The sequence below is a fragment of the Cavia porcellus genome, unplaced genomic scaffold, assembly GCF_034190915.1.
Source record: "Cavia porcellus strain 051 isolate PalLab524CR breed Dunkin Hartley unplaced genomic scaffold, mCavPor4.1 scaffold_26, whole genome shotgun sequence".
Lineage (NCBI taxonomy): Eukaryota > Metazoa > Chordata > Mammalia > Rodentia > Caviidae > Cavia > Cavia porcellus.
This window is the reverse complement of record NW_026947509.1, coordinates 10,018,267-10,034,156: the sequence shown is the minus strand read 5'-3', so window position 1 is coordinate 10,034,156 and position 15,890 is coordinate 10,018,267. Positions and strand designations below refer to the sequence as shown.

At 42.0% G+C, this 15,890-nt stretch overlaps 2 protein-coding genes across 5 annotated transcripts in view; one reads left to right on the top strand and one right to left on the bottom strand.

The window, feature by feature from the left end:
- Ush2a (usherin) overlaps window positions 1–15,890 on the bottom strand; it is a 658,323-nt gene that overhangs the window by 204,312 nt on the left and 438,121 nt on the right. For all 4 annotated transcript variants that reach the window (XM_063236705.1, XM_063236706.1, XM_063236707.1 and 1 more), the window contains 2 exons: window positions 15,737–15,890; window positions 5,545–5,882 (listed from right to left, as the gene is read on the bottom strand). The exon at window positions 15,737–15,890 is cut by the window's right edge and continues 475 nt beyond it. In XM_063236705.1, the coding sequence (XP_063092775.1) occupies window positions 5,545–5,882; window positions 15,737–15,890 (492 nt within the window). The remainder of the gene's footprint in view (window positions 1–5,544; window positions 5,883–15,736) is intronic.
- LOC134473184 (endogenous retrovirus group K member 113 Gag polyprotein-like) lies at window positions 473–5,014 on the top strand. The gene is made up of 2 exons (XM_063236704.1): window positions 473–4,169; window positions 4,832–5,014. Exon 1 carries the CDS (start codon window positions 1,065–1,067, stop codon window positions 2,778–2,780), a length of 1,716 nt encoding a protein of 571 aa, XP_063092774.1. The 5' UTR covers window positions 473–1,064; the 3' UTR covers window positions 2,781–4,169; window positions 4,832–5,014.

The window sequence follows — 15,890 nt, the reverse complement described above, 5'->3', positions numbered from 1 at the left end:
ATCAGGATTATCTTGACTAATGTTATTACCGAAATTCAGGTTGTTTGTGGCATGGTGTGTGTGCGTGTGCGTGTGCGTGTGTGTGTGTGTGTGTGTGTGTGTGTGTCACATACACAAATGTAAATAATAACATCTTAACTTTACAGGAATGAAGTTTTCCCAGAAAAAAAATTATTTTCCTATCTCAACTGCCATATATTCAATTAACTACAAAGGATCAGCAAGTTTCACATTTTCTGATTACCAGTGAGAATGCTAACATTTTAGATTTCTCCTATTCCATTTGCCAAACCTATTTTACACAAAGAAGAAATATAAAAAAGCTTCCTGAGTTAATGATTTCCAATGACATCTACCATCCATAGTTTATAAACAACGATTGTTGGGAGCCGCAGCCCCGAGCCCGGTCGCCTCACTTGGCGGACGTGAGGCCTGTAGTAAAGAGTGAGGCCTGAGGTAGATTACCCCTCCCATCGAATATGTTAGTTTCCTGCTTACCGCGTAAACAACCCGCTCAACAATATAGTCTGCCTGGCAACTGATGATGTTAGCCAATCAGCTTGCCTTGCTTACTTTAACATGATTGGACACTGTACCCGTATATATACCGGTGCCACCCCTGGGCGGAAGAAGAAGCCAGATAGAAGCCCGGAAGTAGAAGCCCAGAAGGAGCCGCAGAGAGCGGACCGATAGAGGCTTCGGGGCAGACTGAAGCACAAGAGGAGCCGCGGAGAGCGGACCAAAGGAGGCTTCAGCTGGGAGAACCCAGGGCAGGCTGTACGGAGAAGGAAAATAAAAAGAAAAGGTTGTCCACTACCAGACTGTGTCGTGTGTCCTTCCTGCCGGCCGGGAGCGGACATCGACATTTGGAGGCCCGCCCGGGGACTGATCACCCCCGCGACGTGGAAGTGGACAACGCTCCAGTACAGAGCTGCGAGACAGGTGAGTTGGGGATAAGCCTGGGCTCTGGGTGGCGCGCACCTACAGGGCTTTTAGACTCCCCTCAGGCTCACGCGTAAGTGGCGGATTCCTTGGGCCTCACGCGGTGAGTAACATATTAAAAAATGGGAAACATGCTAGGTAGCGGCACTAAGAGCGAGGGTGGTTGTGGAGAAAGCTCTCAAGAGCTTACAAAAGTATGCAGGGTATCTGAGCAGGCCCAGTCAGGGAGCTCCCGAGAGGGGTCTGTCAAGGGGAACAAGGATGCTAAGGAGGAGGACGGGGCTCTAGCCTCGGAGTCGTCTGACTCCGAGGACGAGGGAAAGTTGAATGGCAAGGAGGCCAAAGAGACCAGCTGTCAGGAGCCTAAATCGCTCAATAAGGAGTCGCAGGGTTCTTTTCCAGCGTTGCCCCGCGAATTGCGCTCTGCTCAACCTGGTCTGCGGAGGAGTAGAGAGCTCCTGAGCGCTCCCCGGCGCGAGAGGGAGGCGAAGCCTTCCGCCCCACCTTGGGGGCCGTTTCCGGAGGCGATCCCTCGCCGCGGGGCGGCCGCCCGGGAGCTCCCTTCCTCTTCGCCAGAACAGGAAGTGATGCACGGGCCCCCATTTTCCGCCCAATCACGGCCGCTGTCTTATGCTCCGCCGCCGGCAGGTCGGTATTTTTACAGGCGGCTTTGGCAGGGGGGACGCTTGTCTCATGAGGTACATCCACCTGGGATAGATAGTGGCCCCTACGAGATATTTCCTGTACAAGTAGCTATGGGCCAGGGACGCAATGTATGGGAGCCTTTTGAGATAAAGCAGATTAGAGAACTTAAAAATGCAGTTACAACCTTTGGGCCGACTGCGCCTTACACCATTGCCATGCTGGAGAATCTGTCTTCTGGGCCCCTCACCCCCGCGGACTGGATTCAGCTGGCAAAGGCCTGTCTGCCCTCGGGCAGTTACCTGGATTGGCGAGCCTGGTATACAGAGTTCTCTGCCGAGCAGGCTGAGAAAAACGCCAATCGAGGAAACCGGGGGTGGAACAAGAAAATGCTTATGGGAGAAGGTCGGCACGCTGATGACCAGACCCAGTTCCCCGGCGCTGTCTATGAGCAAATCAATGCCATAGGACTCCGCGCCTGGAAGCAGATAAGTGGTGCCGGAACAGCCTCCTTGTGTCTTTCAAAAATAATTCAGGGTACCACAGAGCCATTTGTTGACTTTGTGGCCCGAATGCAAGATGCTGCCGATAAGATATTTTCTGATCCGGGAGTGGCTCAACCGCTGGTAAGACAGCTGATTTTTGAGCAATGTACAAAGGAGTGCAAGGCAGCGATAGCTCCTCATAAGAACAAGGACCTCAATGCCTGGATTAGGATATGCAGAGAGATAGGGGGGCCGCTCTCCAACTCGGGAGTGGCTGCTCTCCTGGCCGCGGCTGTACAGCAGAGGGGACCTCGCGGGTTAGAAGGGGAATGTAAGGCTAAAGGGTGTTTTGCCTGCGGGGAGCCAGGACACATTAAACGTCACTGCCCAAACAATGCAGATGCTAGGCCTCGCCCTAGGAATGAAGAACCATATGTTTGTGGGCGATGCAAGAAGGGATCACACAAAGCTGAGGAGTGTAGGTCGGTCTTTGATGCTCAGGGCAACCGTATTTGTGGACAAGATGCTAGAGAGCCAAAAAACGGCCAGAGGGGGCCCCCTTCACAGACGGGCCCCCGCCCCAGAGACAGGACAGCTCAGGGTGGCAGCCTTCAACAAGGGCCACCCCTGGGTCAGCAGGTGTGGACCTCAGTGTCGCCTCCAGACTTATATGGGTGTTCATCTTGTCATTTGTCACTCAGCACCCTATAATTTTTCCAAAGGTTACTGCCTCTGAGCCATTAGTCCCAGCAACTACAATATACACAGATGGCTCCAAGACGGGGATAGGCGCCTATGTGATCCTAGGCAAGCCCCCGGTTACCATACAATTTGAACCAGATCAGCCTCAGGTGGTGGAACTACAGATCGTTAAAATGATTCTTGAACGGTTCTCAGAGGCCATTAACATTGTCTCCGATTCTAGGTATGTGGTCAATGCTATGCAAGTGCTTGAGACTGCCGGTTTAATTAGATCCACTTCCACAGTGGCTGGACTGTTCCTGTCTATCCAGACATTGCTTCAGAACAGACACCATAAGGTCTTCACCACCCACATAAGAGCACATACATCCCTGCCAGGGCCTATGGCACAGGGGAATGCGGCTGCTGACACTGCCACTCGCCCGTTATGGATTTTTACCTTACTAACACCAATCGAGCGAGCCCGTGCCTTCCATGATAAATTTCATGTTAATGCCAGGACACTAGCAAACCATTTCCATGTTTCTAGAGCAGATGCACGAGATATCGTGCGACTATGTGACTCCTGTGCCACATACAAACCTGCCATACCGATGGGAGTAAACCCTCGAGGTTTGATCCCTGGTGATGTTTGGCAGATGGACATCACACATATACAGGAGTTTGGGACTCTTAAATATGTTCATGTTTCCACAGACACCTGTTCTCGCGTCATAGTTGCAACAGCAGAAACAGGTGAAAAAGTGTCTAATGTGATCAATCATTGCCTGGCAGCTTGGGCCGCATGGGGCAAACCAAAAATATTAAAAACTGATAATGGACCAGCCTATATAGGCAAAGCCTTCAATGAGTTCTGCAAAATGATGGAGGTTCAATTAAAACATGGTATCCCATACAATCCCCAAGGTCAAGGAATCATTGAGAGGGCTCATAGAAGCCTCAAAGAAATTTTACAAAAACAAAAAGGGGGAGTAGGCCAAGGCCTGGCCCCAAAGGCACGATTATCCATGGCACTATTCACACACAATTTTTTAAATTTAAATAATGATAATCGCTCCCCAGCTGTGGAGCACTGCAACCCTTCCCCCAACCATAAAGGGTGGGTGAAGTGGAAAGATGTCCTGACAGGACAATGGATGGGCCCGGATCCGGTAATCAGCTGGAACCGAGGCGCGGTTTGTGTTTTCCCACAGGAACCGGGACGAGAACCACTGTGGATACCGGAGAGACTGACACGGGCAACAAAGCCCTCGACTGAAGATCAGACCTGCCCTACTGGAGATCCATCACAGACCAACCAACAAGATGAATAGAAATAGCGGTAGCCCGAAATGGACAAGAAGATCCTCAGGCATATGCATGGCTCGCTCGCCTAGCCTACGACCGAGTCTAGGGACGGTGAGCTTCCCACACTCCTCCTCTAAAAAATTATGATATAGCAGGGTAGATGAGTCAATGACGGGTAAGAGCGTGCCTCCCCAGCATGACTCGACCTAAGCCAGGCCCTACCCCATCCTGCACGTAAGCCGCTGGACTGTTAGATGCTGCCCAGGTCTAAATTTCTCTCCGAGGGGATTTCTTTACGGAGAGGAAATGAGTGCAAGCTTGTGTGCATCCAGGTTCCGTCCAGTTTGTGCCTGGCCCTAGAAAAAGGACGAGGGCCTCAGGGCCTTGGCAGACCATGGGACGGCCGACCAGGGTCTAAGCCAAGGACCTACGGTGGGCCTACGCATAGGGCATAAGCCTCTGCACCCAGTCCAGGAAGGGCTACGATGCGCACATTCATAAAAAATAAAAAAGGGGGAGATGTTGGGAGCCGCAGCCCCGAGCCCGGTCGCCTCACTTGGCGGACGTGAGGCCTGTAGTAAAGAGTGAGGCCTGAGGTAGATTACCCCTCCCATCGAATATGTTAGTTTCCTGCTTACCGCGTAAACAACCCGCTCAACAATATAGTCTGCCTGGCAACTGATGATGTTAGCCAATCAGCTTGCCTTGCTTACTTTAACATGATTGGACACTGTACCCGTATATATACCGGTGCCACCCCTGGGCGGAAGAAGAAGCCAGATAGAAGCCCGGAAGTAGAAGCCCAGAAGGAGCCGCAGAGAGCGGACCGATAGAGGCTTCGGGGCAGACTGAAGCACAAGAGGAGCCGCGGAGAGCGGACCAAAGGAGGCTTCAGCTGGGAGAACCCAGGGCAGGCTGTACGGAGAAGGAAAATAAAAAGAAAAGGTTGTCCACTACCAGACTGTGTCGTGTGTCCTTCCTGCCGGCCGGGAGCGGACATCGACAAACGATAAAATTATCAACTCTGCATTCTTGGCTGGGTACCAAGCGCTGGTCCCTACAAAGCCATTTAGAATCCAACTCCTTTCTTTCATCTTATCTGTATCATTGACCACATTCTTTGCAAGTTTCCAGATAATAACAATGTGTCAAAGCGTTGCAGTGTTAGCTTTAGAATCCTGAGACATGTTTGTACAACTGTATCACACAGAACAGGCATCAGGGTTGCTAACAGACTAAAAATAGACTTCAGAAATCAAGAGGATTATGAAATGAGTACTTAGGAGAACCCCTTGGAAGGTTTTTAGTTCTTTTCAATATTATGATGCCATTTCTGCCTTGTTGAAGTTAGGGTTCCAAGTGAGTTGGCATAAACAGAATGCAAAATGACTGGAATTCTGCGTTCGAATGAGACAGTAAGCACCTTCTTGCTATCTTTTTGTAAGACAGGATAGCAGAATTCAGAAGCACAGTGTGTTTTTCTTACCTCAAATTAGGTCCATTGGGCTTAGACGGTGGCTGCCACGAAATTCCGACATAGGACTCACTTAGTGGAATCACTGACAAGGGACTGGCACCCTGGGGTGCAGTGGGGTGCGTGGTCACCAACGTAGGCAAACTCTCTGTGCATCCGCCTAGGTAGCCGTTACCCCCTGAGCAGGCAACGATGGTGACAGAATAATTGGTGAAAGGAATCAGGTGAGTGACGGTGTGACTGGACACTTCCGAGGAGGACACATTGGTGATTGTGATGCATGGGTCAGGCATGCGGATCTCATAGCTCAGGATGTCACCATTCCGCACAAGTGGGGGCTGCCACGTGACCTGAAATGAGGAATAATCTTAGAACCAGGGTGGCAGTACAGAAAACAGAGCCCTGCAGCTCCTAAGGCCTGGAATTTTTCTGACTTCGGGAAAGTCATTTGCTAAATGCCTCCACACGCCTTCCTCGCATTAGACAGTAATGAAAGGTTTGGGATCAATTAGAGGTACGACACGAGACGGTTTCCTGGGCTTGGCTTTACATCTTACTACTTTCCAGGACTGTCAGCCTAATACACACCTTTATGATTCCTCACCACAGCGGGCATCCTGAAAGATGCAGGGTGAATGGTGGAGAGAGTTCACACATCCACATGCAACTCGGCAGGCAGCAGCAAGGCTTGGGCATCCTCTGGTTTATAGCTCAATTACACGGAACGTGGGAACCCCTTGCTTGGCACCGTAGTGTGCAACTAAATAAGCCACTTTCTTGAAGGGTGGAGAAGAGAAACCATGATTTGCACTTTCCAATGATGCACAGTTATGTTCCTGAATCTTCTTGTATATAATTTAGCAAGTAGATCAGTGCTTAGCAAATCCTATTTTTGGTCATGAGACGCATACAGGATGCTTTTAAAAAAGAGTCTTGTTTTCCCAATCTATGAGCTTGACTGGAACAGAATCATGTTGAAGTCTCTTTTCTCTTCTGGCTAAAGTTTGCAACAGCACAGTGGTAACATGCTCCTGCTTTTTCGGAGGAAAATATGTCTTAAAAACATGTGCAAACTGTAAAGCACTTGTCTATAAGCTGCCCCTGCCTCTGTTCTCCTGTCTTACATCGCTCCTTAAATAATATGTGGTGCTTGGTCTAGAGATCGCTTCCCAAACAGACTTGAAGCCTAATGACCTGTTGTTCATTGTCACACACACAGAGGTGTGACTCAGTCAATAATCTTACTCATGGCTCCTTAGATTTATTTACTTATTTTTTTGCTTAGTACACAGTTATTTTGAAATAGTAAAAGACAGATTTCAACAGAGTGATACCTTGCCATCCATACACACAGAATTGTTTAAAAAAATCAAAATCAGAAGGGAAGGGCTTTTTTTTTTTTTTTTTTGATGGAGCAGGTTAAACTTTTAATTTGAATCATAGATTCTCACTGAAAAATAAAACATTTATTTCAGAGATGGTAATCAAATGGCTCATCTGATTGGCTCCTTTTTTCTTTTTTCAGTGGTTACTGGGAATCAAACTCAGGACCTTATGCTTGCCAGGCAGGCACTGCACCTCTGAGCTGTATCCCAGCCCCTATCTGAGTGGCTCTTAATCATTTCTATTTATATTTTTATATATTCATTTTTATTAGAAAGGAATAATAAAATAAGTAAAATAGGGAGGGGCTGACCAAAATTTCCTACCTTATATTCTAGACAAAACATTACTCTCAAATAGAGCCTTACCTAAGATCTTTATAAGAATATTCAGGTTGATAATTTGTGATAAAATGATACATACATGATAAATGATACATAAGACTTGGATAGTTGCTTAATAAATTACTAGGCAATTTATAATTAGCAATGGGCAAACATCTATTCAAATTGAGTTGCATATTTGGAAATCATTGTCAATCTAAAAAGCATCTTTGTGAGTCTAGGGACAGAGGCTGGGCATGAAGTGACATGTCACATGTGTTTCTTAGGAGCCTAGGGGCCTAACTTGTCTGCAGAAACAGTCCGAGATATCTGGAGCCAGCAAATGCTGTGAAGCTGACACAGTTCTGTTTGTTTTTGAAGGTACAAAACCCTGTGTGCTGTTGAAAAATGAGTCAAGAGTCAAGGTCAAACTTGGGGGACTTCCTAGTGCTTAGATCACAAACGCAGAGTGAGTCTATGACACTCTATCTGTGACTGATTTGAGAAATTCACAACTCCCTCACCTCCCAGATGAGAATATTGAGAATTCAGGTCAGAGTTTGGCAACACTTGAAAGAATGAAACCTTAGGAGACAGACTGTGTTAGGAGCTGAGCTCACAGTGAATTGACTTGGAACTTGGTATCCAGGCTGAGAAAGTGCATTCATAAGATAAAACCTGAATAAGATATCTACCAGAAGAGATTAAGAGATTTTGTGTACCAGCTCTGGAGACAGATAGTCGAAGATCTAAAAGAGCCGTTCTGCTCTATGATCAGTGTTTACTTTCAGAAATTAGCTACTTTTCTCACTTTCTAAAAAGTTATAAACTTAGAAAAATGTATCTTTTGGGCAGCCCCAAATTAGAAAGCAAAAAGAATCCATTTCTATTGAAAAGTTTCAGAAGGGTTGTGTGGAATGAGGTTTTGAACAACGTGGAGACACTGTCACCAGTGCAACAGACTCTCAGGAATGGTGTCTGATTTGATTTTGAAAATACCCTGCAGCCCTTATGAAAAATAAACGTGTGCAAGGTTTTGAAGGAGCCAGTTAACTTAGCACAATATCAGATTCTTTTGTTTTATGCTAAAGACCATAGTTACTATAGCGTGGTCTAAACAGATGAGATAAAAGCTTTTCACCAGTTTAACTTACTGTTGTACCTACAAAGCGTTCTAAAATATTGTTGATTTCCTCAAAACAGACCAAAAAGCACATTGTTGGCATGTGTAAGCAACATATGTATCTTCAAAAACAAAAATTTTATGTCAAAAATTTAAATTAGAATTAATTTCCCACTGGAAATAAAATGTTTATTGCCTATCAAAGTGATTTATTTAATCTTAGTTATTTAGATTTCTATTTCTTTTCTAGCTTTTTTCTTTCAATTTTTTTTTTTTTTTTTTGGTGGGCTACCTGGAATTGAACTCATGACCTTGCACTTGCCAGACGGGTGTTTATGCCACTGAGCTAAATCCTCAGCCCATCTTTGTCTAGCTTTTAGGTATTGTCAGAAAAGAAAAAAAAAAAAAAAAAAAAAAAAAAAGACAATGGATAGAAAATGAGTTAGGTATTTAAGGAGCCACCAGTTTTTGCCAGGTCTTTCTAGTCCCTGAAAACAACTTTCCATAATCATGCCACCTTCCAAGTGACAAAGATGTGCAGGTTAGCTGACTGACCTCGGACCTGAAAAGAGTAGCATACATAAATATTATCCGTATCTTCCTCCCTCCCTCCCTCCCTCTCTCCTCCCTTCCTCTCTTCCTCCCTTCCTTCCATAACTCTATTAAATTCTATGTAAAGACTTAACACATAGCAGCATTTGTGAAAATTGATGTAATGAATTGAGAATGGAATAAGCATGGTTTTGTAATGTTTAATTCATACTAGGCCAGTTTTGTTACCTTGAGGAAAACATTCAACATCTCTGGGCCTTAATGCCCAGGGAAATACGAATGAACAACCCTTGCCCTTATATCTAGACATAAGAGTGTTAATTCTAAGATGACTTAGTTGATTGAAGTCATATGTCACAAAGGAAGGAAAGAGGGCCCATAAATATTTGACTCTCTACAGAGATCCCTCCTAATGATACTCTGGAAAAACTCCATACAGAATAATAACTTCTGTTGCTTGGTGTGGTGGTGCACACCTGTAATCCCAGCACTCAGGAGGCTGAGGCAGGAGAGTCACTGCAAGTTTGAGGCCAGCCAAATAACGTGTCTGTGTTTTTAGACCCAGAGCACAAGCCTAGCACAGAGGGACAGGGTGGTGGCAGCTTTACGCCCCTGCCCACCCGCAGAGGGGGAGAGCTTAACAACTTGGAGTGGGCTCTTGAACACCCATTGTACGCTCACACAAGCACACACACCAAAGGTCTAGCTTCCTTTAATATTTTACAAAAGAAAAGGTCATTCCCTACATTTTCTCCTTTGCTGCTGTCGTGTAACTTTCTTTTCATGATAGAAACAAAATATTCAGTTATTTATTATTGACCTAATTTTATTGCTAAAAATGGTGTTTGCAAATGTATGCAATACGTATCATTGTATTTGTCTTATATTGGTTATATTATGAAGGATTGCTTAATGGTAAATATTAGCTTTATTTAAATTATTATTGATAAGTTACAGCCTGAGAAAGTTACAGGAACCTACTTTATCAAAGTGTCCATGATCTGTGTCTTCACAAATGCTTCATATTACTAATTTCAGTTTCTGCCAGTTTCACTTCTTTCTTTAATTAATTTGCAATTCTCAGACATTTTGTGAGGCATAACTCTAAGTATTACTACTTCTATGTAGTCTTATTTAAATTATGTTTGCATTGTTATCTTTTATTATAAATTATCACCTCTTTTATGAGGAAAATTATCTATTTGCTTATGATATCTAACACAATATATTTTCTTAATCTAGATTTTGGATTTTAACACTGGGGGAGATTTGTGTGCTTGGCAAAAAACAACTGAATTACTATCCAGCGCAGAATTATTCTTTTCAAGCTATTGAGTTTCTCTTTTTCTTTAGAAAGGGTTTCTCTACATTCAGATTATATAAAGTCCTCTTTTGTATTTTCCTGGGTTTTTATTTTCTAACACTATAAATTTTGGCATTGCTTATTGGAATTTCATTACAACATGATTCAATATAGTGAGCCCAGTGTCACTGTTAAGGGAAGATATACCTTCCCAGTGAAATAAAGTGCCACTTCTATGGACAGTGGTGTGGCCATCTACACTTGTGTATGCAGTGTATCGAAACTCTTGAAACTGTCCCTCTGGCCATTTGTCTATTTTGTGCCAATACTACACTGTTGCAATTCCATGACTTTTAAGTTTATGCACTAAAGACAGCTATTCTCTTCTAGTGATTGAAAAAGGAAAGATCTCTTAAAAATAACAAGGGATCAAGAAATAAGAATTTAACAGCTGCAAGGCCATGCAAAGAAAAACAATGTAAGATTGATAGGTGTGAATGTAAAAGCAGGAGTCATCACAAATGACATAAAAAGACTATTTGCACAAGTAATAACAGAAAACTGTTCCAAACATGAGAACAGAATCTTATATACAGATAAGTGAGGCATACAGAAATCCAATTAACCATGACCAAAATAAATCTACACCCAGACATTTTAATAATTAAGATCCCATAAATTCAGTACAAGAACAGAATATCAAAATCTGTTAGACAAAACAAACAGATCACCTATCATGGAAAGACCATCAGAATCATGGCAGACTTCTCAAGACAAACTCTCAAATTAAGAAGAGCTAGGAGTCAAGTATTTCAAGTATTGAGAGAAAAGAAATTCTAACCCAGATAAATGTACCCTACAAACTCTTTCAAAATTAGTGGAGAAGTAAAATATTTCCAAGAAAAAGAACAACTGAAGACCTCCAAACCAACACTACAGAGAGTACTGAAAGATATTCTAGACAGAGATAAAAATGAACACAATTCCAAGAACAACAACAAAAAGAAACCCCCAGAGAGGGAAAGGAATTAAACAGGAAAAACTCAGGGAACCAAAGGCGGGAAAGTAACATGACAAAGATAAGTCAATACATACCTGCTATAACTATTAGTGTAAATGGCCTCAGCTCACCAATCAAAAGAAACAGACTGGCAGAATGAATCAAGAAACAAAGATCCAACAATATGCTGTATATTAGAAACATGGTTAATTCAAAAAGAAATTCATATATGGAAAGTCAAAGGATGGAAAACAATACTCCATGCAACAGGAACACCCCTCCAAAAAAAAAAAAAAAAAGCAGGGATAGTTATTCTGTTTGCAGATAATGTGAACTTCAAATCAAGAATGCTCAAAAGAGATAAAGTCTGGCACTGCATACCTGTTAGGGGAAAACTTCAAGAGGAAGAGATAACAATCACAAATATGCATGCACCAAATATAGAGCACCCAAATATATAATCATTAATAGACATAAAAAGTCAAATAAGTAATAACATAATCATAACAGGAGACCTTAATACACCATTGTCATGAAGAGAGAGATCAACTGTTACAAAACATTAGCAAAGAATATCAGAACTGAACCAAAACTGTGAACTAATGGCCCTAGTCGACGTCTACAGAGTGCTTCTTGCAACATCAGAATACACACTCTTCTCAGCTGCACAAGGGATGTTCTCTAAAGTAGACCATAAGTTAGCCTATTGCTTAAGTAAATGCAAAAGAATTGAAATTATCCCATGCATATTCTCTAACCATAGGGCAATGAAACTGGAAATTAATGACAAAAGAAATCACAAAAACTCCACAAATGTATGTTAATTAAATAACACTCCTGAAAAACCAATGGGTCACAGATGAAATTAAAGAAGAAATTAAACAATATCTATGATTTACCAAAAATGCAGACACAACGTACTGGAACTTGTGGAATCAATGAAAGCAGTCCTAAGAAGAAAATATATAGCAATGAATTGTCACATAAGGAAAACAGAATGATCATAAATAAACTAATGCTGTTTATTTAATCATAAATAACCCAAAGCCCATACAAAGGAGGAAATTATAGAGTAGAGCATAAAGTAATACAATTGAGACTAAGAAAATAATACAGAGAATTAACAGATCAAGGAGTTGGTTCTTTGAAAGAATAAATAAAATTTATAAGCTCTTAGCTAATCTTATCAAAAAAGAAAGAAAAGACTCAAATTCATGCATTGAGGAAAGAAAAGGGTGAAATCACTACAGGACCTCTGGAAATTCAGAAGATCATTACCTACTTTGAAAATCTTTACTCTGATAGGATGGAAAACATAAAAGAAATAGACATATTTCTAGATATGTATGAATTACTAAAGCTGAATCAAGAAGATATAAAAATTCTGAATAACCCATTATCAATTAATGTGATTGAAAATGTAATACAAAACTTACCAAAGAAAAGCCCAGGTCCTGATGGACTCACTACTGAATTCTATAAGAAATTTAGAGAAGATTTAATGCCAATACTCCTCAAACTCTTCAATGAAATTGAAAGGGAAGCAATATTTCCTAACTCATTCCTGGAGGCAAGTATTGCCCGATACCAAAACCAGAGAAAGACCCATCCAATAAAAAGAATTCTTCCTTTTATTATTAGAGGCCAAACTCTCTAATGAGCATAGATGCAAAAAAAAAAAAAATCCTCAATAAGATAGTAGCAAACAAAATGCAACAATTCATCAAGAATTTAATACACAATAACCTAGCAGGATTCATCCCAGGAATGCAGGGATGGTTCAACATATGTCAATCAATAAATGTAATACACCATATCAACAGAGACAAAGACAAAAATCACATGATCATCTTAATAGATGCAGAAAAAGCTTTTGACAAAGTCCAACACTCATTCATGATAAAATCCCTACAGAAAAATCAAAATGGATGATCTTTAACTCAACGTGGTAATTGCCATCTATGACAAACCAACAGCCATCATCATTCTATATTGAAAACAATGAAAGTTTTCACTCTAAAATCAGATACAAGATAAGGATTCCACTGTCACCACTTCTAATCAATATAGTGCTACAAACATTAGCTAGACAAATTAGATGAGAGAGAGAGAGAGAGAGAGAGAGAGAAAGAGAGATAAAAGCAATGAAAATAGGAAAAGAGGTTAAACTATCATTATTCACAGTTGTCATGGTTCTCTACCTAGAATACCCAAAAAGTCCACCAAAAGACTCAGAGATTTAATAACCAAATTCAGTAGCATAATTAGATGCAAAATCAGCACTAAAAAACCAATAACACTCCTGTACACGAACAATAAATCCATTGAGAAATAAATTAGGGAAACCATACCCTTCACAATAGCATCCAAACGAAATACTTAGGAATCAAGTTAACAAAAGAAGTAAAAGATTTATACATTGAAAATTACAGTACTCTGAAAAAGGAAATGGAACAGGATTTCATAAAATGGAAAGACATACCTTGCCCATAGAAAGGAAGTACCAACATAGTGGATATTGTTATACTCCCAAAATTGTTACAGAGATTTAATGCAATTCCAATCAAAATACCATTAACATAGCTCACAGAACTAGAGAAAACATTCCTAAAATTCATTTGGAACCAAAAGAATCCTAGCGTAGCAAAAGCTATTCTGGGCAACAAAGGAGAGGCAGGAAGCATTACAATCCTGAACCTGAAATTATACTATAGAGCTACTGTGATAAAATCAGCATGGTACTGGCAAAAAACAGACCTGAGAATCAGTGGAATAGATTAGAAGATGCAACTCCAAACATACTCAGATGTCTTATCTTTGACAAAGAGGCCAAACATTGTTCCCTGGAAGAAAGACAACCTCTTTAGTAAATAGTGCTGGAAAAACTGGCTTTTCAAATGCTTAAGATTAACACGAGACCCATGTCTATCACCATCCACTAAAGTCAAAATGGATCAAAGATCTAAATACTAAAGCAGAAATAATCTACTGGAAGAGAAAGTGGGTAGAAATCTTGATGATATGGATTTAGGAAAAGAGTTCATGAGCAAAACTCAAACTGTGTGAGACTTGGTTCCCCACCAAGCTAATTCAAACTCCTCTGGCAAGCGGACAAACAACCCAGTGTCATTCCTGGTTGAGATTCAAAATTCAAGGGAGAGAAAAAATGAAGAAAAATTCAAGCAGTTTGTTGCAAGTAGTTTTGATCATTGTTTATAGATGGTGAATCAAATAGAATTGGGTAAGGAACTATTATTCTTTGGAAAATATTTCTTCTTTTTGAGATACACTGCCATCAGCAATGCCAGGTGAAAAAGTTCATGTTAGAAAGAATCCAAAGCAATGACCATTATGTAGCTTTGCTTCATGAAGAGATGATGTTTGTCTCATTCTATCGATTAGTGCTGTTACCAAAGCTCTGCAAATTCCCCCAGGATGGGAAGGGAAAGTCATTTCTGGAATGATAACTGTAAAATTGTTTCAGTTTTTTCTGTGTGCATGTCTTGTTTTGCTTTTGTTTTTCCTTTGACTGAAAATCAAGTCTTAGGATTGCCCAGTTCATATAATAAACATTGCACATCATATACTTAAAATGAATTTCCACTGGTGTGTTACTGACATATTTCCATTTACTTTTGATATTTATATCAAAAAGGTGTGTGGCTTCACCTAGTTTCAGGTTGCAACTAATAAATACTTCGTCACCTACCCTTAGCTTGTAGGTTAAATTTCTTCACTGTTTAGCATGATCTAGTGGTTGCCTTTTGTGCAAGAGAGAGAACAACAAACAGATCCAAGCAATCATTCCAACAGATGAACTTTGCTGTATGCAAATGCCCTTTGTTTTGTGCTCCAGTGAGCAAGCTACCGTACCAGTGCTTTTGGCAGTGGTACAAGACTGAATCCACGGAAGCATGTGTGTATTTACACAAAAGAGGCTTCAAAGCTACAAAACTCCCTCCTGTTTGGTTACACTAATTTCCCTTGAATGAAGTTTGTCTGCCAGCCAAAACAATGGTAGTTACGCAGTCCTCCAGAGCTCACTCCCAGAAGAGCCAGGGGGATGACTGAGCACTTCCTAGTCGTCCCACACACTGCTTTGTTGTTTCTTAACCATCCTTTCAATTCTTTGATTCTTAAAAGATACCGGGATGTCGGTAATCTTGGAACTTTTGCTGATATGCTAATCCATTCCTCGGCATTTTCCCATCTCTTCTCATTTGCTGATCTATTTAAACCTGACGTGGTGGTTAAGCTAAGCATCCCATTGTGGCATTCAAAGTATTTCAGGTGTGCGAGGCAAATGGAAGCGTCTCAACAATCTAATTAAGAGGGTACAGGGAGAAATGAAAAACCGACATTGAATTCAAGAGTTTGGGCCAAAGGCCAAAACTGGGCTTCGGCAGTGAATGCCTGAAACAACAAATACATTTGTTTTGTCAGTAGATGGCTCTGTTCCACACCGAGTGGGTCCAGGGTAAATGCCAAACACACCGGGGGAGACAGCAGGCAGCACTTACCTGGGCCTCTCGGGGTCCCAGCACGTGTACCTCTGGCGGCTGCACCCCAAGGGGTCGCGAGGGCCTCGTGGTGACTTCTCCCCAAGCACTGCTGTTAGTGCCTCCGTTGCGTGTGCTCATCAGGACTCGGTATCGGTATTTTGTCCAAGGGCTA